Below are 24,034 nucleotides of genomic sequence, written 5' to 3'. Positions count from 1 at the left end.
ATACCCTCAATGTGCTTAAGGTATTTCATTCACTGCATTAGTTATCATAAAACAACAATTCAATAAACCTTACTGCACAAACCATTAGACCTGTGCTAGTCCATTGAAAGAATGCTCCAATTAACTCCACCTTCCCTGCACATGCTTCATGCATTTATCCAGTTTCCCTATTCAAAGTTCCAGCTGAGCAGTTCCCAGATCACAATACTCTCTCCTCCTTTCTTCATTTTCATCAGCAATATTCTTTGATCAATGTCCTCCAACATTAGACATAGGTTGTCAATGACTACCAAAACCATTGCTTCCTTTAAATTTCCTTCCCCTCTGCTCCAAAATCTACCCTGGCTTCTCCAGCTACAGTCCCTGTTTTCTGGGACTCCCAAGGTAAACCTCTCCATTTTCCAGAGCCCCATCATCTTTCTTAAGAGTTGGTCTCAGGACCTGATCCAAGTGAAGCTTAAACAAAACGGATTAATTTCCAAGCATCTACTACACCTTGACCCTTTACCCCAGCTCAGCCCTCCTTATGGCCCTGCTTCCCTTTCTACAGCTGCTGCCTGAGAGTTCCCTGCAATGATTTTATTTCTGCTTTCCGTCATCTGCAGCATTTTGCTTTTAGATTTAATTACCCTCTGATAATAATAGTGTACAAAGTGGGTAACCCTCCCAAAGCTGAGAAGGTTAAGAGGAGTTCTAAACAGTCCCACAGCCAACTGTAAAACATATCAGGTTGCTGTTTGACTGCAGCTCAGCATTCAATACCATTATCGCCTCAGTATTAATCAACAACCTCTGTGCCTCTCTCTCCAACCGGTTTCTTGACTTTATCAGACCAGTCAGTCTGGATCAGTGATAACATCTCCTTCTGATAATTTCAAGGATATGTGCTTGACTCATGGCACTACTCTCTTTACACCCAGAACTGTGGCTAGGCACAGTTCAATTGCCATTTATAAATTCAAAAGTTAGCACTCTTGTTGATAAAATCTCAGATGGCAATGAGGAGGCATACAGGAGCGATAGATTGTTAATTCACTGGTGTCACAACAATAATCTTAGACTCAATGTCAGCAAGACCAAAGAATTGACTGTGGATTCAGGAAGTATTTGTTGGAGAACACACACCGGTCCTTATTGAGGGGTCAGTGATGAAAATGGTGAGCCACTTTAAGTTCCTAGTGTCAATATCTCAGGATCTCTCCTGAACGAACATATCGATGCAGTCACAAAAATGGCACACCAGTGGTTCTACTTCATTAGGAGTTTGAGGATACTAATACTGACGTCAGGCTGCTGTTTATTGACTACAGAGCATTTAACTGTCATTCCTACAGTTTAAAAAGCTCCAAAGCCTGGTCCTTTGTACCTCCCTCTGCAACCAGACCCTTGACTTCCTCACTGGAAGACCACAGTCTGTGCATATCTATAAATTTGTGTATGACATAGCTATTGTTGGCAGAATTTCAGATGGTGAGTGAGATAGATCAGCTGGTTGTGGTGTCGAGCAAGAACCTTGCATTCAACATCAGTAAGACCAAAGGATTGACTGTGGACTTCAGAAAGGGTAAGACAAGGGAACACACACTTGTCCTCATAGAGATCAGAAGTGGAAAAGATGAGCAATTTCAAGCTCCTGGGTGTCATAATTTCTAAGGATCTATTCTGGGCTCAACAAAAAAGGCATGACAGCATTACAGCAGCTTATTTCATTAGGAGTTTGAGGAGATTTGGACTGTCACCAAAGATACCTGCAAATACTGTGGAGCCACTGGCACAGGATTGAAATAAGCTGTAGAAATTTGAGAATGCAGTCAGATCCATTATGGGCACTAGCCTTCCCAGCACCCAGGACATCTTCAAGAAACAATGCCTCAAAAAGGCAGCATTCCATCATTAAGGACCCCCACCATCTAGGACATACCCTCTTCTTATTGGTACCATCAGGGATGTGGTACAGGAGCCTCATGACACACACTCAACGATTCAGGAACTGCATCATTTTTCTGAATGGCCATTGAACCCGTGAACACCACTTCACTGTTTTTTTCTCTTTTTGCACTACTTATTCAACTACAAAGGTATATATATATCAATTTTTATTATGCATTGCAATGTACTGCTGCTGCATAACAACAGATATCATGACATATGCCAGTGATATTAAATCTGATATTAATACTTGGTATGTCACCAAAGACAAATTTCTATAGATGTACAGTGGAGGTTCTGACTGGTTGCATCATAGCCTGGTATGGAAGCAGAGATGCACAGGATTGCAAAAAGCTGCAGAGGGTTGTAGACTCAGCATCTCCAACATGGACACAATCCTCCCCGCCATCGAGGTAATTTTCAACAGGCAGTGGCCTCAGGAAGGTAACATCCATTGTTAATGGCCTTAACCATTTGGCCATACCCTCTTCTTCTTACTTACATCAAAGAGTTGGTGCAGGACCACAAAGGCACACACTCAATCATTCAGAAAAAGCTTCTACTCACTGGTCCTCACCATCATATTTCTGAAAAGTTCAAGAACACTAAGCCATTATTCCACTTTTTTGTAATTTATAGTAATTTTATGTATTTAGCACTGTACTATTGCAGCAAAACACTAATTTCAGATTGTACAAGACAGTGGTAATAAACTAGATCCTAAAGAAGGGAAGCTTGGATGCAACTTAACAAGGGCTAGTGAAACTGCAGGAGGGCAAGAATACCCAAAAGACAATGATTATGATAAATGGAATGGATCCTTGTCTAGGTGAGTAGGCAATAGATGATGCTTTTACACAGTGAGTATTGTGATGTGGGATGCTTTAGCAGAAGGGTTAAAGGCAGCAGAGTCACCAGTATCTTCCAGAAGGGAATTGGATGAACACTGAGAAGGAAAAACCTGTTTATGGGAAAGAAGTTGAGTGGGACTAATTGGAAAACTCAGTGCAGGTCAGCTGAATGGCTTCCTGTGCATCCACACCTAAAAATCACTAGCATGATGTTAATGAAGCTTTGGTAATGAATAAAATCAAACCTTTCTTGCTGTAAAATATCTAAATATAAAGGGCCAACAGTTGAGATGGGGAGAGAGCAGAACCTCAAAACATGCAACAGCCAATGAATTCTGTTTAGAATTTGGAGATGCAGGAAACAGTGACCAACCTTTACAAAGCAGGATCCTATAAACAGATACAATTAATAAAAACATAGAGAACATTACTGCATCAGAGTAAGCCTTTCAGCCCACAATGTCTATGCTAACTAAACCGACAATTTAAATGGCACAGCATCCACACGAGGCCCATACTCCTCCATTCTCTAACTATGCATGTGCCTGTCTAAATGCTTCTTAGACATTTGTTGAGTGCCACTGTGCCTTATTGGTTATTTCTGAGGACTTGTAATGCATAGGATGGATTATAAATTGGAACCTTGCCCCAGCAGTGCTTGGGGCACCAGACAGCTCCAATGAAACTTAAATCAGCGGAAGCCAATGTAAGCTCCACACCCCCTGCAGAGCACCCCACACAAAGCACAGCCCCAGGACCTCACAACTGGAATTTTTCAGCATGGTATTCTAGACCCAACAATTTTATAAATTTCCCTCCGCAATACAGAAGAACGGCGGATTCTGCCTAGAGATCCGGCAACACTGATGAGAGGGTCTTACTCACAGACAGAGCTAGTGAATAACATGGTCCATCCCTGTCTGATTTATGGGACACACAATGACTACTTCCAACAAGTGCTCGACTGTCTCTTCTGGTATTCAGTGTATGTCATCATGGAATTAACATCCTAAAGCCTGTCATTATAACTGGATCAGCCACATAGTGGTGCAGAGAGTGGATCAGAAGCTGGGCACCCTGCAACAAGTGGCTCCACCATCCATAACCTACAAGTCAATAGATTCTCTCCACACAAGGTCATCACCATCCAGTGCCAAGTAGCCCATATGATTGGTGCAGCCACTTCCATGAACATAGACCCACTCCATCAACAAGGTGCAACACATAATGTGACTCAACAAACCTTCTCCACCAGCAGTTTCCAAATCCAAAGTTGTGACAGCTTAGAGACGGTCAGAAGATGCCTTGGTTCATCAATGTCTAGCTGAAAGGGTCAACTGTTTAAGGAGAAACAGTTCCTCTTAAGAAATGATTCCAAACTGATCTTGGTCTATCATTTAGAAATCTTGTTCATCTCCCTGAACTGCCCAATGAACTAGAGGAATTCTACCCAGTGAACCATTTTCAAACAAAACAGTAAAATGAAAATGCTAGAAATACTCAATATGTCAGGCAGCGAGTGTGGAGAGAAACAGGTTTAACGGTTCACCTGAAGGGCTATCGATCTGAACTGTGTCTTCACAGGTGCTGCCACTGAGTATCTGCAGCATTTTGTTGTTTTCTATCAGGGTTTCATCGTGGGCAATATTTGGGCTGTTGGAAAAGTGAGAGAGACTACTTTGAGGAAGATAGCCAAGAGAATGCCAGGCCAGCTCCCACTTTATCACCAGATGCATACAACAGTGATGTGAATTCCACACAGCCGAATAGAGAAATCTGTATCATAGAACATAGAAATTTACAGCACATTACAGGCACTTTGGCCCACAATGTTGTGCCAACCATGTAAGTTACTCCGGAGACTGCCGAGAATTTCCCTAGCACATAGACCTCTATTTTTCCAAGTGCCATGTACCTAAGAGGCTCTTAAAAGACCCTATTGTATCTGCTTCCACCACCGCTGATGGCAAGGCATTCCACACACCCACCGCTCCCTGTGTGAAAAACTTACCCCTGACATCCCCTCGGTACCCATTTCCAAGCACCTTAAAACTATGCCCCTTCTGTTAGCCATTTCAGGCCTGAGAAAAAGCCTCTGACTGTCCACACAATCAATGCCCCTAATCAGGTCACCTCTCATCCTCTGCTGCTCCAAGGAGAAAAGGCCAAGTTCACTCAACTTATTCTCATAAGGTACACCCTCCAATCCAGGCAACGTCTCTGTGAACCTCCTCTGCACTCTCTCTATAGTATCCACATCCTTCCTGTAGTGAGGTGACCAGAACTGAACAAAGTACTCCAAGTGGGGTCTGACCAAGGTCTTATATAGCTGTAGCATTTTCTCACAGCTCTCAAACTCAAACCCATGGTTGATAAACGCCAACAGACCATATGCCTTCTTAATAACACTGTTAACCTGAGCAGCAGCTTTGAATGTCTTATCGACATGGACCCCAAGATCTCTCAGATCCTCCACACTGTCAAGAGTTTTACCATTTATATTATACTCTGTCTTCAAATTTGACCTACCAAAATGAACCACTTCACACTTATTTGGGTTGAAGTCCATCTGCCACTTCTCAGCCCAGTTCTGCATCCTATCGCTGTCCTGCTGTAACCTCTGACAACCCAGATTATCCACAACACCCCCCCAAGCTTTGTGTCATACACATCTGTTAAGTTTACACTACCTGCTGAAAGTAAGCACCATGTGAATTCTTGAACCGTTTTGGCCTTGTGATTTCAGCCTCTGCATCCAGCGGCATTTACAAACTTTAAGTCATGACAGGGCACAATGCTTCACCATTTACAATCAGCTTCCTCCTGCAGAACATTCAGAATAACATCAAAGCAATTTCCTGATGTATTAATAAATTACTATTAACAACCACAAATAAACCTCACACAAAAATAGTTGCAAATATTTTAAAATCACATTTTATTTGACCCATAAACACAATTTTCAAAATGTGACAAAGATATTAAAAATGGATTATTGCAAAGATGAACTTCATTTGGTCTGGTAAACCAGGACTGGTCTGATCTTCAATTTGTATATTATTCAGCATTTATTTTCAGTAAAAGCCAGAGTCTGTAGTAGTCCAGTTGGGAGCCTGCAGAACAAGAACAAGATCATATTCATTAAGACAAAGCACAGGAAGATTTACTTAGCACATGCTACACCTTGGCACCTTAAACTGTAAATGCATTCAGTTAATCAGACCACACTATAACATAACTAGTTCACATTTGCTAAATAAGGAAATCTGTATTGATTTAAACTGAACATTTATTACACTCATTGGTTCAAATACCATTAATATAGTCCAAACAGCAAATATCCCTAAACAATTAAGTTCCTGAAGTGTGACACATCATTTTGATAACAATTGAATGCATGACGTAATGTTCCTCTCCTAGAATGGCAACAAATACCAATTTTCCAAAAAAAAACCAAAGGCTGCCGTAGAGAGAAGGCTGGGCATGATCAATATGTACCAACCACATCAGGAAACCATAACTGCTTCACCAAGAAAATAGGAGGTCACTCAGCCTCTCATTCTAACCTTCACTGCAATCATGGCTGATTTTAACCCCATCACAAACAAGAAAAAAATCTGCAGATGTTGGAAATCTGAGCAACACACACAGTGCTGGAGGTATTCGACAGGAAAGACAGCATCTAAGAAAAGATTTTAACCCTATCCACCTTCTCTGTTTTTATAATGCTTCTAATTCCCAAATTTTTCTGGATAGTTTTTCTTCAGCTCTTCTATGGATAAACTGCTTCCTGTTTGAGCCAAAATTTTCAAATTTTGACTCATCAGTTCACTTGCTGCCATCGTTCAGCAAACCAGTCCTTGTGTTTTTGTGCATAGGTGAGTATCTTGATTTTGTTTCCACTTTGAAGGAATGGTTCTCACAGCAACTTTTCCATTAAGACCATTTTTGACTAGACTTCTCCGTACTATAGAGGGTGTTCTTTGGTCACCGTGGTTTCTGTGAATTCAGAGTTGATAGCAGTGCTGAACTTCTTTGGATTTAGAAGGGTTGTCAGCTTGTGCATCTTCAGAAGAGCTTGGACAGCACATCTTAAACCGTCTGCTACAACATTTCTGCTTGGGAGAGACCTTGCTGATGCAGAATGACCACCTTGTGTCTTTTTGCTATGCTCACTCTTGCCATGGTATAAGAATTCTTGAGTTTAGTTCATTCAACTCATTATGTTATTAATCAGCACCTGTTTGTTATATTGTTTAATCCTGCACAGGTCTAGATACCTGCGAAGAAATCAAGTTTTCATTTGAAAAGTGGCCTATTACTTAATATATTACTTTCTTTAATGAAATACAAAAAAATCTCCAATGTTTAATCTTTTGGAAAAAGAAAGTTGAGATCTAAAATCCATTCTTTTCTACTGACACATTAATGTAGAAGACAAACAATAAACATCTAAAACAAAATTTATAAAATCTAGGGTGCCTAAGACTTTTGCACAGTACTATTACGTCAGTGATATTCAACTTGATTCTGATCTCTTTAAAAATGGAAAAAAAAAGTCACTGGTATATTATTTCCCATCTCTACATCATGCAGCATGGTCCCTGAAGCTCTACTGACAAAGTACCCAGTTATGCCAATGAAAACACAGATGCTCAACAGAAATGCTACAAGGGATAGTCGGCATAACATAAATGCTGTGTACAAACACTTAAAAATAGGGGATAAAACAAAAGTTATATTATTATCCATCTCCAACATGGACAGAAATCAATCAAAAAGGAGACTCACTGAAATAAGTATTGAGAATTTCAGATACTCTATGTAGCAGTTAGCATAATGATATTACAGCATCACCTGTAAGAACAGAGTTCAATTCCTGCCGCTGTCTGTAAGGAGTTTTCCCTTGAGCATGTGGATTTCTCTGGCTGCTCTGGTTTCCTCCCACATTCCCAAGATGAACAGGTTAGGATTAGTAAATTGTGGGCATGTTACCTTGGCACAGGAAGCACAGTGACATTTGCAGACTGCCCAGCACAATCCTCGCTGACTTGATTTTATACAAACAACATATTTCACTGTGTTTTGATATACATATGACAAATCTTTTATCATCTTCTTTTATTTAAATATTTAGATATTACATGAGTATTTCCAAAAATATGCCAACTTAGTTCTAAGCACCAAGTTAGTTGTGAAGAAATTCTTATGTATCTACCTTCACGTTAACAATAACTTAAACTCAAACTGTCTTATCTGCTCCAGTACACTTGAGTCAATGCTATTCTGAACACTGACTTGTCACACCCCAAATGAATGACAGTAATACTTCACATATCAGAAGCTTGATCTGTTAAACCAAAATCATCTGCACCATTCAGCAGAATTTCCAACATGCAGAAAGGTCTTGGTATCCCCACAAAAATAATGAGAATGGCTCAGCCAACTGCAGGAGCACTGCAGTCATGTCATCACTGACAGTGTCAAATGTTCAGGAGCAACATGCAAAATGCTGCAGGAACTCAGTCAGGCAGCATCTATGAAGGGAAATGGATAGTTGAGGTTTCAGATCAAGACCCTTCATTACAACTAGAAAGAAGCAAGCCAGTGTCAAAGATCGGCGGGGGGTTGGGGGGAGGTAGAGGGTAGAGCGGAGGAACAAAATCTGGCAGGTCTCTTTCTTGTGTCTGTCAACATTCAGGCAGCTTTAAATACAACTTGATAGCAAGTCAACAAAAATCCAGTAGATACATGGACTACATATCTGCAAGGAAGGATAAAGAACTTCCCTATTTAGGATAACTGAAAGCATTTGATCACTAGGAAATATTTTGAAGAGCATTAATGAAAAGTAGGAAGTGGAAAGAATCCTCTGCGTAGCAAGCGCCTGAAAGCAGCATGTAAAAAGGAGAGATCATTTAATATTAGTGGAGGCAAGGTGAAGTATTTTGAATACAGTTGGGGAGAGGGGGAAACAACCTACCTGGGGGATGTAACTGGGCAGTGTCTCTAGCACTGAGTCTACCCCTGTGGCTCAGAAGGGTAGGGAACTGAAGAGAATGGCAGCAGTAATAGGGGACACCATAGTTAGGGGGATAGACAGATGACTCTGTGGATGCGAAAAAGAAACATGGATGGTAGTATGCCTCCCAGGAGCCAGGGCGCAATGTTTCTGAATGCATTCACAATATCCTGTAAAGAGAGGGTGAACAGCCAGAAGTCATGGTACATATTAGTACCAAGGACATAGGTCGAAAAAGGGAGGAGGCCCTGAAAACAGAATGCAGGGAGTTAGGAAGAAAGCTGAGAAGCAGAAGCTCAAGGGTAGTAATCTTGGAATTGCTGCCTGTGCCACGTGACAGTGAGGCTAGGAATAGAATGAGGTGGCGGATAAATATGTGGCTGAAGAATTGGGAGCACAGGTCAGGGATTAAGATTTCTGGTTAATTGGGACCTCTTCTGGGGCAGGTGGAACCTCTACAAAGAAGACGGGTTGCACTTGAATCGGAGGGGGACCAATATTCTTGTGGGCTGTTGGGAGTGGTTTAAACAAATATGGCAGGGGAATAGGAACCAGCAGGATAGAGCTGATGATGAACCAGGTTTACAAATAGACGATAATAAAAATAACATGAATATGGAAGGACAAGCCAGTGATAGGATACAAATATAGACAGAGCAAAAAGTTAAGTTAAATTGTACCACAGAGGCAAAATTCAAAAGGGCGAAGAATGCAGGACTAAAGGTGCTGTACTCGAATAAAGTGGGCGAACTTATGGCGCAATTAGAGACTGGTCGGTATGACTGAGTCATAGCAAAAAGAAAGCCATAGTTGGAAGCTTCACATCAAAGGATATACTTTGTATCAGAAGGACAGGCAGGAAGGCATAGGCAGTGGTGTGGTTCTGTTGGTAAGAGATGGATTTACATCTTCAGAAAGAGGTGACATAGGGTCAGAGAATGGTGAATCTTTGTGGGTGGAGTTAAGAAAAAGCAAGAGTAAAAAAAATTATGCAAATCACATATGGGCCTCCAAACAGTAGCCACGATGTGGGGATGAGAAAGCAAAGGAAGCTGGAAAAGGCATGTAATAAGGATAATGTCACATTGCAACAGAGGGAATTTGTTGAATGCCTATGAGATAGCTTTTCAGAGCAGCTTGTGCTTGAGCCCACTTGGGGAAAGGTTATCTTAGTTTGGCAGTCATGTAACAACCCAGATCTTATTATGGAGCTTACTGCCCTTAGGAGACAGTGATTATAATATGATTGAATTCAGAGGGCAATTTGAGAGGGAGAAGCACAAGTCACATGTATCAGTATTTTAATGGAATATAAGGAATTAGAGAAGCATGAGGGAGCATGGTTCCCAGGTGGAACGGAGGAGGATACTGGCAGGGATGACAGCAGAACAGAGACAACTGATGTTTCTGAGAATAGTTCACAAGGCGAAGAATAGATATGTTCCACAGATGAAGAAGTTCTCAAATGGCAGGGTACACATCTGTGGCTGACAATGGAAGTTAAGGATTGCATAAAAGCCAAGGAAAGGGCATATAAGGTAGCAAAAGTGAGTGGGAAGTTGGATGTTTGGGAACATTTTAAAATCCAACAATAGGCAACTAAAAAAGATCTAAGAAGGGAAAAGATGAAATATGAGGGCAAACTCGCCAATAATATAAAGCATGATACCAAAAGTTTTTTCAGTTATATAAAAAGGGAGGTGATAGTTGATATTGGGCCACTGGAACATTATGCTGGTGAGGTAGTACTGGGGGACAAAGAAATGGCAGATTAACTTAATGTGTACTTGCATCCGTCTTCACTATGGAAGACACTGAAAGTATGCCAGAGGTCCATGAGTGTCAGGGAGCAGGAGTGAGTACCATTGCTATTACAAAGAAAAAAGTGCTAGACAAACTGAAAGGTCTTCAGGTGGATAAGTCACCTGGACCAGATGGACTACATCCCAGAGTCCTGAGAGAGGTTGCTAAAGAGATAACAGATGCATTGGTCATGATCTTTCAAGAATCACTTTATTCTGGCATGGTCCCAAAGAACAGGAAGACTGGAAATGTCAATCCACTCTTAAAAAGGGAGGAAGGCAAAAGAAATTATAGGCCAGTTAGCCGAACCTCAGTGGTTGGGAAAATATTGGGAGTCTATTATTAAGGATGAGGTTTTGGGTACTTAGAGACTAATGATAAAATAAGTCAAAGACAGCATGGTTTCTGTAAAGGGAAATCTGACAAATCTGTTAAGAGTTCTTCGAGAAAGTAACAAGCAGGGTGGGCAAAGGAGAGGCAGTGGATGTCATTTACTTGGATTTTTAGAAGGCAATTGATAATGGCCCACACATGAAGCTGCTTGAATGAATGAATGAATGATCTTTATTGTCATTATACATAGATACAATGAGACTCTGTTTGGCTTCCTCTCAGGCAATCAAACAAAGCGGTAGATAAAAACAAGACAGTAATAGAAAAACAGTATTAAATAGATAAGACACAGAAAATAAGTTGCAGCAGCACCAGAATATCACAGTAATGTACAAAGTGCTGTTAGTGCAAGTATTCGAGTCCTTGTGTGTGCATGTGTGTGCTCACAATTTCAATCATTGTTCTGGCTTTTAGTGTCCTGAACCTCTTGCTGGACAGCAGCGGGTCAAACAGGGAGTGGCCGGGGTGTGTGGTGTCTCTGGTTATGCTGATTGCTTTTCTCCTGAGTCTGCTGGAATAGTTGGTGTCCAGTCCTGGGAGCGCCATCCTGACAATTTGCTGGGCTGCCTCCACCACACGATGCAGGTCTTGTCACTCAGTGGCTGTGCAGTTGGCATACCACACTGTGGCACTATTAGTCAGGATGGTTTCAATAGTGCTTCTGTAGAAGTTAAGCAACAGCTTTTGTGGGAGTTTGGCCTGTTTCAGCTTTCTGAGGAAGAAGAGTCTGTGTTCTGCCTCTTTTACAAGCAGCGAGGTGTCGGTGGTCCATGTCAGCGAGGTGTCGGTGGTCCATGTCAGCGAGGTGTTGGTGATCCATGTCAGCGATGTGTTGGTGGTTCATGTCAGCTGTTTTGACAACATAACTCCAAGGAACTTTAGGTTTTCCACACTACCTCTCCACGTATATGTCTTAACACTTACCTTAACAAGATAAAATCCTATGGCACTATAAGAAAAATACTGGCATGGATAGGGGAATGGCTGACGAGCAGGAAGCAGTGAGTGGGAATAAAAGGGGCCTTTTCTGTTTGGCTGCCGGTGATGAGTGGGGTCAGTATTGGGACTGCTTCTTTTCAAATTGCTTGTCAATGATTTGGATAATGGAATTGATGGCATTGTGGTAAAGTTTGTGGATGATACAAAGATAGGTGGAGGGGCAGATTGCAGCAGGACTTAGAGAAACTGGAAGAATGGGCAAAAAAAGATGGAAAACTGTGGGTAATGTATGATAATGCATTTTAATAAAAGGAACAATAATGTGGAGTATTATCTAAATGGGAGAAGGTTCAAACATCAGAGGTGCAGAGGGACTTAGCAGTTCTCAAGCAAGACTTCCAGAAGGTTAATTTACAGGTTGAGCCAGTGGTAAAGAAGGCAAATGCAATGTTGGCATTTATCTCAAGGAGAATAGAATATAAAAGCAAGGAGATAACACTGAAGCTTTATAAGACAGTAAGTAGTCAGGCCGCACTTGGAGTATTATGAACAGTTTTGGGCCTCGTATCTCAGAAAGGATGTGCTGTCATTGGAGAGAGTCCAGAGGGGGAGAGGAATCTTATTGAAACCTACCGAGTGTTGAAAGGACTAGATAGGGTGGGTGTGACGTGGATGTTTCCTATGGTGAGGATAGCCTGAACTACCTGAACTAGAGGGCACAGCCTCAAAATTGAGGAATGACCTTTTAATATAGAGGTACAGAGGAATACTTTTAGCCAGAGAGTGGTGAATCTATGGAATGCTTTACTACAGACTGTGGTGGAGGCCAAGTCTGTGGGTATATTTAAGATGGAAGCTGAGTTTCCTGACTAGTCAGGGCATCAAAGGATATGGTGAGGATGCAGGTATATGGGTTGAGTGAGATCCGGAATCAGCCATGAAGAGATGGAGGTGCAGACTCAATGGGCTGACTGGTCTAATTCTGTTCCTGTGAGTTATTGTCTTAAATATTGGTCAGGGTAACTGGGAGAATGACTTGTACTTCGGAGGGGACATGAGTTTCTTTATATACATTAAGAAGCACAAAGTGAAACATGAAATGCATGTTATTTAGCAAGACCATTCTGGACCAACGTGCATGCACCATCAATGACAAATGTTACAACAAAAAAAAACACTCTATTCTGGCAGCTACAGAGGTTTGGCAGTGCTTTTCTGCTTGATCTTTAAAGGAGAGACTGAGTTCCAATACTAGGATCACTGGGATTTTTCCCCTCTTTCTTTAATTAGTAGTTCTAAAATTAAAATTCTGAAGTTGCCTGAATTTGTTTGGTGCTAGTCACTTCCTTTACTAAAAACTCTTTAGCAATTTTTGTTCAGCTTAGAAGTTGAACAAAACTAATTATTTCCACAAATGACATAAAAGCAGAAGGATATTTGTTATCTTAATCTGGCAGAGTAGTTAAAATCAATTCTATCCCACCAGTCATAGACCTAGCTAATCTGAAGGATTATTAGAAAAATGGAACTGAAGTGCTCTTTTAGAACTTAAAGATACTTAGTGTTAATTTAGCTAACTTCTAGAGAAGCAGCTCACAAGATCCCTTCATTATACCAGGGAAATAAAATAGAGACATCCTGTTCTTTTCTTTGACACATATTGAACATGGATTATTATTTCAGGAAAAAACCTCTCTGGACTAATACTTACCTAACAGTTTGCAAAGACAGGATTCAAAATAACCTACAGTTTAAAACAGCAAAGCACTGTCAAAAATGTTTAACTCTTCTCAATAAATAAGGCACAAAATATTATCCACATGATTGCTGGTGTAGATGGTTGTGCAAACAACAGAAATTTTCTCAAATTTGAAAAAATAAGCTGCAAGCATGATGCACTGACCAAGGAAAGAATTCAGAAGAACTGGCGGAAATCCTACAGATTCAATAACAGATTTAGTATCCTACAAATATTTCCTTCTTTCCAGATCACAGCCTTTCATTGGCTGGTGGAGAATGAAGAAAGGAGGAAGGCTGCAGCACAAGCAACTTGGACAATGAACTGAGCATGCCCACTTGGGCTGTACTGCGAAAATACGTGGCATAGAGTAATCCTCGGCACAGCTGGACGTTGTTTTGTTGACTGCACAGCTTGTTCACATGCTTCCTCCTCTAACCCAACCCCCCCAAAGTCCCCCATCCCAACTACATATTTCAGTCAGGATCAAGAACAATGAAAAAGAAAACAGCAGTCTGACACCAATGTTTAATCACTCATGACCAATCCCCTATCTTCATGGCATGTAATTTTGCCACCACCCACCAGAATAGCTAAACAAAGTTGCATGTGGATTCAGCTCTGGTGATGAACAGATCGGAGATATTAATGTTTTTATTAAAACCATGTAGAACAAATGTACACACAGTACTTGTTTCCAAAGTTCCCTTTTAACACTTACTATTCAAGCTACACAAGACGTTTTCACTAATTCCCCAAAGCAGCCTACAGATGTTTTTTTCTATAGTCACTTACTTAATTTTGCATTTTATAATCACACTAAATTTAACCTTATGTAACTATGAAGTTCAGTTTTGATATTAGTTATTAAAAACAGACATATCATGGAATAACCATCAACATGGCTGAAGGATGTACTGATTTCAACCCATCTGAAAAATCCCTAGATAAATCAGTGCAAGAAATTTACACAGCTCCTTTGCAAAGCCAAATAAAAATGGGAAGCAAGGTAATTTTTCTGATTGGGGGCACAGGAGAAATGACCGGCTCCCAATTTGATGTGTTATTCAAATATGGGTTAAAAAAAAGTAAGACACTGATATATTTTACACAAATCAATGTCGAAGTTTTTCCACAGTACAGCACCCACAGACCCTAGAAGACTTTGCATTTTTGCCAAGCTGACTATGGAGAAGGGAACATTATGATGAATGCCTAAGATTCAGTTTAAGATAAAATGTGTTACAATAAAATTGTTTCCTATTACATTATTTTCTGAACAAACTATATAAAAGCTGTGCATGAAATACCAAATGGAAATGTAAACTAGTGGGAAGGAGACAATACTCACTGGAAAGAAATTTCTTGAGAACTTGTAGTGAGGGAAGATTAGGTCATTACTTACTGACATTAGGTCATCACTTGTTAACTAGAAAAATATACCTTTTCAATCCCCATTTTATTTGGCTCTCACAATGGATCTTGCGATGAAACTGTGTGGATCTCATGTTGATTTAACTAGGGACTTTTTAAATGGAATGAAGTCAGTACAAGCTTTCAGCTGTATTGGCAAGTCTGTTTTTAATAAACAATAATAAGGGCAGCTGCATGGAGCAACGAGGCGAGTTGCTGCCCTGCAGCTCTGATGATTCAGGTTCAATCCTGACCTCTGGTGCGGGCTGCATGGAGTTTACATGTTCTTCCCATGGTTCCAGGTGCTTCAGATTCCTCCCACATCCCAAACAAGGACACTATAAATTGCTCCATTGTGCAGGTGAGTAGCAGCGATAGGGGGTAATAATATGAATGTGAAATGAATAAGATGAGATTGACACAAGATTAGCTTAAGTAGCTGCATGATGATCAGTATAGCCTCAATGGGATGAAGAACTTTGTTGTACAAGTCTTTGCTAAAATAAATTTAATTTAGTGCCATTTATAAATGCAAAAATTATGTTGTTGCAATTTCTTCTTCATTACCTTTGCTCTAATTTCAAAGAGACTCAATTCAATCTGAAGTTGTAGTGACTATGGGTCACTTAATTACACATCATTTGCCATTTAAAACTTCTGTTTTGTGCTGTAGAGCTAATGATAACTACATTATATCAACTTAAAATGCTAAATTAATATTAAAGAACTGGCTTACAGATTAGGTTTAATAATGAATAATTAATCAAACCTAGTCTAACACTGCATGGCTCTGAACATTCTAACTCTTACAGAGACCCTGTAAGACCACAGCAGTTCACATTGCTCACCTCAGTCCTGTTGTTTTGATTCATCTTTTTCTCAATGTTCATAGCCAACATCTGACTCCGAAAAGAGAGGCTTTTTGTTTTCTCAATAACCTGTTGGTATGGTGAAACAGCATTGTTTCCCATGACGACATGTCCCTACAAACAAAGAAATAGTTACCTCAACCACTGGAAAATTTCAATGAATTGCACACATCTGTAACTTGCAGTCAGTGGACTAAAATAAATCAAAGTTTATTGAGCAATGTAAATAATTAAGAAAGAATGGGAAATTCTCAGGTTACCAACACTTATTTGATATTTTCTCCATTTAAAGCAGAGATTGTTGAAGATGGTGATGGTCACTCATGGTCTTCCACACAACATTACAGAGGACAGCTGTATCCTTTCAATACTTAATATGAGCCCATGAGTCACATTATCTCACCAACATTCAATCCTGAATTATACCAGTTTTAATGCAGCAAGGTTATTGAGCTTCACTCAACATCAGAGCTGCAGCACTTAGAAAAGCTCGTCAAGTATAAGTGGTGGCATTCCTGAACTAAAATCCTTCTAGGGTTAAAATGAACTCATTCTTCAATTGGCAAAAGTACATACAATGAATTACAATTGGAGTAACAGCTCAGCTGGAGGGCAACTCTGAGAAATCATGCAACCGGTGTTAACACAAGACAACTACTTCATCAAAACCTAAACAGGCAAAAACAGCTGTTGCAGATTTCCTATTTATTAGTTCACAAGAAAAGTGCCTGACAATATTTGTTTGTTTGGCCTTCTTGAATTTTCTAGTGAGTTGAGGTTTAACAAAAGCGGACACTGTAAAGACTCTCATTACAAAAAGCTGTCAGCTTATCAACCACTGGATATGGTTAGCTGAATATGAATATTCAACTTACAAAAAAAATAAATTTGCATAAGATATGCAAGAGGTATTCAGCTCTGAAATGTTAACCTCCTCCAGCTTAATCAGGGCTCTAGGAAAAAGTCAGCTTTAACATCAGTCAAAATCATCTGTTCATTACAACACCAGTCACCAACCTGGGAAACTGTACATAATATATACAGCAACAAATACGACGACTGAACCCAAACAGTCCACGTAACACTCCATTCATGTCCCTTCCAATCTCTCTTATCAAAATCTATCAGCACTGCCTTCCTCCCCCACCCCCTCTCATTTACTTACCTGGTCTCCCGTAACTATTCCTTGTGAGAGCAAACCCCACATTATCATCATTGCTCAAATGGAGAGTTTATACTGAATTCCTTGTTGGATTTATGGTGACAATTTACACTGAAAAACTTTAATTATGCTTTGGCAAGCAGATGCAAACATTATCTCTACACCCGTTTTATTAGAATCTTCCGTCTTCAATGGTCGCTCCTCTAACTGGCTTTTTCAAAAGTAGCCCAATCTGTTCATCCTTTCCGAATGTTTATATCCTGCATTTCTGCCATCTACATTATAAATCATCTCTATGCTCTCTCTAGTGAATAATTTGCTGACCTAAACAATAGTAAATGCTCTAATCGTGGTCTAACCCAGTGGTCCCCAAAGCATGTGCTACCGGGCCACGAGGAAACTATATGATTTGGCTGTATGAAATGATACGAGACAGCTGCACCTTTCATCATTCCCTGTCATGCCCACTGTTGAACTTAAAACGCACGTGAGGTCATCAGTCAGTCATTACCCTACAACTACCCGATGAGTGAAAAACAAATGTCGCTTGAGAGTTTCTTTGGAAGAGGTGGTAGGGACATAAAAGGCCTAACGATGATGATAACACAGAGACAGCTGAGGCCAAGACTGCAAAAAAAAGAATGCTTCCTTCAACAGAAAGTACGACGAGTCATACATAAAATATGGCTTTAATGCGACCAGTGACTTACATGCTCCAAGCCCCCTGTGTGAGATATGTGGACACAAGCTGTCAAATGACACAATGAAGCCCTCAAAACTGCTTCAGCACCCTGCACTTAAAGACAAACCCGTTAAGTTTTTTGAGCGGAAAAAACATGAGCAAGCAGAACAGAAGCAAGTGCTGAGAGCCACCAGCTCCACAAACGCTGCTGCTGACAGCGTCGTACTTAGTGGCCAGCTGTATTGCTAAGGCTAAGAAGCCCTTCACTGTTGGTGAAGAATTGATTCTGCCTGCTGCCAAGGACACGTGCCGTGAACTGTTGGGAGAAGCTGCAGCTAACAAGATGGCACAAGTTTCTCTTTCAGCTAACACAGTTTCAAGGAGAATTGATGACATAGCAGAGGACATCGAAGCACAGCTGTTGGAATGGCTTAACAAGTCGCCATGGTATGCTATCCAGGTCAATGAGTCTACCGATGTCGACAACAAGGCAATACTGCTTCCTGGTTTATGTGCGATATATATTTCAAGACGATGTGCACGAGGATATGTTGTGTGTATTACTGCTGCCAACTAACACAACTGAGGCAGAACTATTCAAGTCTTTGAATGACTACATGTCAGGCAAACTGGACTGGTCATTCTGTGTTGGAATATGCACAGACAGGGCTGCAGCTATGACTGGACAGCTGTCTGGTTTCACTGCCTGTGTCAAAGAGGTTGCTCCTGAATGCCAGTCTACACACTGTGTCATACACAGGGAAATGCTGGCTGGTTGAAAAATGTCACTTGAGCATATTGAGTTACGTTGTCTTCAAGCTGGCAGATAAAAATGTCTGCTTTCAAAGCCAAACTGGAACCGTGGGGGGACAGCGAGTGGACAACGGCATATTTGATATGTTCCCAACATTAGCTGGGATTTTGGGAGAGACTGAGGCTGCACCATCCTTCTCACAGCTGGTGCGCGATCACCTAGCTTTGCTGTCGACAGAATTCGAGCATTACTTCCCAACCGCCAATGACCCAAGACGTGCAAAGGAATGGGTCCGTGACCCATTTGTGACCCCGGTGAATCATCCAGTCAGCACGGGAAGAAGATCAACTCCTTGAGCTTGCAAATGATGATGGGCTGAGAAGTATGTTTGACATAACATCTCAGCCGGCATTCTGGATCAAAGTCAAGGCTGAATATCCTGAGATAGCCACGAAAGCACTCAAAACGTTGCTTCCATTCCTAACATCATATCTCTGCAAAGTGGGGTTTTCTGCAATGAATGCAACAAAAACTAAATTGTGGAATAGACTGAACATATGGAACCCCCTTTGAGTATTGCTGTCTCCCATCACCACTCGATGGGACCGTCTTGTTGCAGGGAAACAAGCCCAGGGCTCCCACTGATACACCAATATTGGTGTGTTGCAATGATTTTATATGTTCATATGGAGGAAAATATGCGCTGTGTTTAATATCCAAACGTTACTTAAAATGTTATGATGCTATTGACTTCTAAATGAGTTTTAATTGACTTATCACTATATTCATGCAAGGAAAATATGTGCTGTGTGTTTAATATTAAATTCGTTAGATAAACCCTTTTAGAAACAAAATTGAGTGTATTAGTCACTTGTAAGTGATTTACAGTTAACTTATCACCTATATTCCAGTTGTAATTAACACCTGCCCCCCCACCACCACCCCGTCGGCTGGTCCGCAAGAATACTGTCAATATTAAACCGGTCCACGGTGCAAAAAAGGTTGCTGAGCCCTGGACTAATCCAAAGCTGAATACAGCTTTGATCATAACTACCCCATGCAAGCTAACACATCTAGAAATAAATCCTGGTCTTGGTTTGCATTTTATATGGCCTTGCTAATCTGTGGTGCAGCTTTTAATGACTGCTGAAGTCCAAGATCTCATTGTTCTTCTAGCCCGTGTACTGTAGATTCAAAGTTTCCAACTAAAGTGAACTCCTTATTCCTTCCACCAAAAAGTATCTCTTCACAATTAGCTGTGTGGAACTTCACTTGGTAATTAATTGCTCATTTGGCATGTTGTTTAATATGCCGCAGTAGTGCTTAAGAGTGCCTCTGAAAGCCCAATCACCACTTCCAATCTAATATTACCTGCAAGCTTTGGGATTCTGAAACTTGAATCCTAAATGTTTAAAACTGCCTTTTTAACTTATGTGTAACAACATAGGGGATTACTTAGTCTCTTTTATCCAATAATGTCAACAGAGTAATCCCATCAGTCCCACTTGCCCTTCCTTCTGCATTCCTCTGCAACTTATTCTCCTGCATGCTTATGAACTCTGATTTGCTTTGTGTTTACTGCCCACCTGCATCTTTGGGATGTGGGAGAAAACACCCCAGTGGGTGGGGGGGGGGGGGGGTTTGGTTGTGAGGGGGGCAGATGGTAGGTGAGCTGTGTGGCCACGATTGTAGTGAGGATTGGGCCTCAAGCTGTGGTGTCACAGCTGCCCAGTACAGAGGTGTTGGGGTTGGTGCACTTCATCGGAAGCAGTGTGGCACAGCATCCAAGCGAGAGTCAGTGATGCCCCCAGTGTTCCCTCAGCAAAAGAGAAGCTGTATTGTGTTTGATTGCAGATTGCTGCAACATTCATGGACTCACTGTTTTGGACTATATTGTTTTTTGTGTGATTTATTTTACTGATATCTGTACTTGCTATATTATATGTGCTACAGGTGCCTTTGCTGTGTATGACTCTACTGTGTTTTGCACCTTGGTCCTGGAGTAACACTTTTATTTGGCTGTACGGTTATTCATGTATGGTTGAATGACAATTAAACTTGAACTTGAATCTGAAACAGGGATGATGTGTAAACTACACAAGAGACAGCACTAAAGAGCAGGGTAGAAACAGGGTGCCCACATCTATGTGACTGAAATCTCTTTAAATTGTGAATATAAATGGTATAAGTGCTCAACCTTGTGAACATCAGTACCCATTTCCTTCCAATATGGTAGCTACCCTTTACTTCCACTCTCAAAGTTCAAAGTTAGTTTATTATCAAAGTACATATATGTCACCATATACAACCCTGAAATTTGTTTTCTATCAGGCATACACAGTAAATCCAAGAAACACAATAGAATCAGTGAAAGAATACAGACAAATGTGTAAAAGACAGCAAGCTGTGCAAACCCAAAAAGAAAGAAAAATAACAAACAAATAAGCAATAAGTATTGAGAACCATGAGATGAAGAGTCCTTGAAAGTGAGCCCATAGGCTGTGCGAACAGTTCAGTGATAGGGCAACTGAATTTGAGTGAAGTTATCTCCGTTAGTTCAAAAGTCTAATGGTTGAGGGGTAATAACTGTTCCTGAACCTGAAGGTGTGGGTTTTAAGGTTCCTGTGCCTTCTTTCTGATGACAGTAGTGAGAAGAGAGGTTCTTGATGATGGATGCTTGGTTGGTGGATGCTGCTTTCCTGCGACAGCACTCCGAGTATATGTGCTCAATGATATGGAGGGCTTTACCTGGGCTGTAACCATTACTTTTTGTAGGATTTTCCACCCAAGGGCATTGGTATTTCCATACCAGGCCATGATACAACCTGTTAATATACTCTCCACCACATATCTATCAAAGTTTCTCAAAGTTTTAGACTTGGCATGACATCTTCACAAACTTCTAAGGAAGTAGAGGTGCTGATGTGCTTTCTTTGTAATGGCACTTACGTGCTGGGCCCGGGACAGATCCTCTGAAATGTTAACAATGAAGACTTTAAAGTTGCTGATGTTCTCCACCTCTGATCTCCCAATGAGGACTGGCTCATGGACTTCTGGCTTCCTCCTCCTGAGTTCAATAGTCAGCTCCTGGGTCTTGCAGATATTGGGTGACACCACTCAGCCAAATTTTCAATCTCCCTCCCATCGCCTTGGATTTGGCCAATGACAGTGGTGTCGTGGGCAAACTTAAACATGGTACTGGAACTGTGCCACACAGTCATAAGAGTAAATCGAGTAGAGCAGAGAACGAAGCACACAGCCTTGTGGTGTATCTGAACTAATGGAGCTTGTGGAGGAGACGTTGTTGCCAATCCAAACTGACTGCAAGTGAGGAAATCGAGGATCCAGATGCACAAGGAAGTACTGAGGCTAAGGTTTTGAAGCTTACTGATTAGTTTTGAGGGGATAATTGTACTGAATGTTGAGCTGGTCTATACAGAGCACCCTGATGTTCAGGTGTTCTAGGGTTGAGTGAACAAATGGCATCTGCTGTGAAACTGTTGTGATGGTGGGCAAATTGGAGCAGATTCTCAGGCAGGAATTGGTATGTTTCATCACCAACCTCTGAAAGCACTTCATCATAGAGGAGATAAGTGCTACTAGACGATAGTCATTACCACATTTTTCTTAGGCACTGGTACTGTATAAGTGAAAACTGCTTGAAGCAGGTGGGTATCTCAGACTGCCTACATGAGAGGTTAGAGTTATTGGTGAACACTCCAGCCAGTTAATCAGCACAGAACTCCAGCACTCGGCTAGGTACCCCATCTGGGCGGGATGCTTTCTGTGAGTTCACCCTCTTGAAGGATGTTCTCAAGTCGGCTTCAGAGACTGAAATCATGGGGTCATTGTGGGCTGTGGGAGTTCATGAAGTTTCTACCATGTTTGGATGGTCAAAGTGAGCACAGAAGACATTAAACTCATCTGGGAGCGAAGCCTTGTTGTCACTTATGTCGCTTGGTATCACTTTGCAAGAGATAATCACATTCAAACCTTGCCACAGCTGTTGAGCATCCTTCTCTGCCACTCTCTGCCCTGAAGCCATCCAGTATTCTGCTGCTCATTCCCTGATCCACATTTTCTGAGCTTTTGTCTTTTATATTAAAACTCTCAATATATTATATCTACTGCATTACCCAATTCCCACAACTCTCCAAAAAGATTCATCACGCACAAGTTTTCTTTTGGAGTCCATGTTGATTATCAATTCACTTACTTTTCATTTTTTACATTCTATTATTTCATAAAATTTGATTTTTTAATGTCACATGTACTATGGTAGTGAAGAACTGTTTTGCACCCCAACCATACAGATTATTTAATCACATCACTGCATTGAGATAGTACAAGGGAAAACAATAACAAAATGCACAATAAAATATTACTGAGAAAAGTGCTGTGCAGGCAGACAGTGAAGTCAAGAGTCTGTATTCTTTCAGGGAAATGATGGGCTGGTGAACAGAAGGGTGAGAGGGTAACCAGAATGGGGAATGGAAAGGGATGGGGTGGGGGCTAGACCAGAAGTCAAGAGAAATGGATGTTCAGCCATTAGATTGGAGGCTATTCAGATGAAATATGACATGTTGCTCTCCTCCAAACTGAGTTTGGCTTTGTCATGCAGCAAAGGAGGAGATGCACAGACATGTCAGAATGGAAATGGGAAGTTGAGATGAAGCGGATAACCACCAGGACTTCCTGCCTTCTGTGGCTCTTGTGTTTAAGTGTTCTTCCTTCAGCAAGAATCCCATTACATTATCCATCATCAATACTAAGCTGACTGGTCTATTGCTTTCTGGATTTGCTTCATCCCCATTCTTACCATTGCCAGTCATCTAGCAGAACATCTTTTTCCAGTAAACTCTACAGCTTCATTTTGCCCCTAGATTACTTTAATATGCAGTAATACAATTCATTTAGAGCAGAGTTCTTTAAAGTACTTCAAACTGCCCACCATTGATGAGCTGTTTGATTTGTGGACTAACAAAAACACCTTCCTTAATCTTGGCATCAATTATCTTGGGAAACATCTGTCTCAAATATCGAAATTCTTCACATAAAATTTTGTGGCTGGTGTCAAGACGATTCCATCCTTGAACCCAGTAATTCTGCTTTTGCTTTTGACAACCCAAAGTCTCTGACCAGATCATTTAACTCAGATTGAGTTATCAGATAAAAGTTCAAAACTTGTACGTGTCTCAGCGTTGTTTTCCATTCCTGGCTTATGCATCATGGCATCTTCACCTCTAGACTTCATATCTCTGGTGGTTTTGGTACTGGAAGACTATTGCCATGCAGCAGAGGTCCAAATACTCCCGAAAATACAATTACTTCTTTACAATGAGTACAATACAACATGCTATGTGCGTAGAACATGGGCAACAATGTGATCGCAAACCGATATATATGTAAATGCAATGAACAGAATGGTGTGTGTGTGTGTTGTTTTTATAGCCTTTCTAATACCTCCCCTCCTACGCAT

General features: G+C 40.9%; 1 protein-coding gene across 1 annotated transcript in view; it reads right to left on the bottom strand.

The window, feature by feature from the left end:
* Positions 1 to 5,701: 5,701 nt before the first annotated feature.
* LOC132396041 (eukaryotic translation initiation factor 3 subunit E-A) overlaps positions 5,702 to 24,034 on the bottom strand; it is a 165,102-nt gene continuing 146,769 nt past the window's right edge. The window contains exons 12-13 of the mRNA XM_059973374.1: positions 15,937 to 16,071; positions 5,702 to 5,893 (exon numbers count right to left, since the gene is read on the bottom strand). Coding sequence (XP_059829357.1) covers positions 5,855 to 5,893; positions 15,937 to 16,071 — 174 coding nt within the window. The 3' untranslated portion in view covers positions 5,702 to 5,854. The remainder of the gene's footprint in view (positions 5,894 to 15,936; positions 16,072 to 24,034) is intronic.

This window comes from Hypanus sabinus, chromosome 1, assembly GCF_030144855.1.
Source record: "Hypanus sabinus isolate sHypSab1 chromosome 1, sHypSab1.hap1, whole genome shotgun sequence".
Taxonomy (NCBI): Eukaryota; Metazoa; Chordata; class Chondrichthyes; order Myliobatiformes; family Dasyatidae; genus Hypanus; species Hypanus sabinus.
The sequence above is the reverse complement of the archived record's forward strand: the minus strand, read 5'-3'. Positions and strand labels throughout refer to the sequence as shown.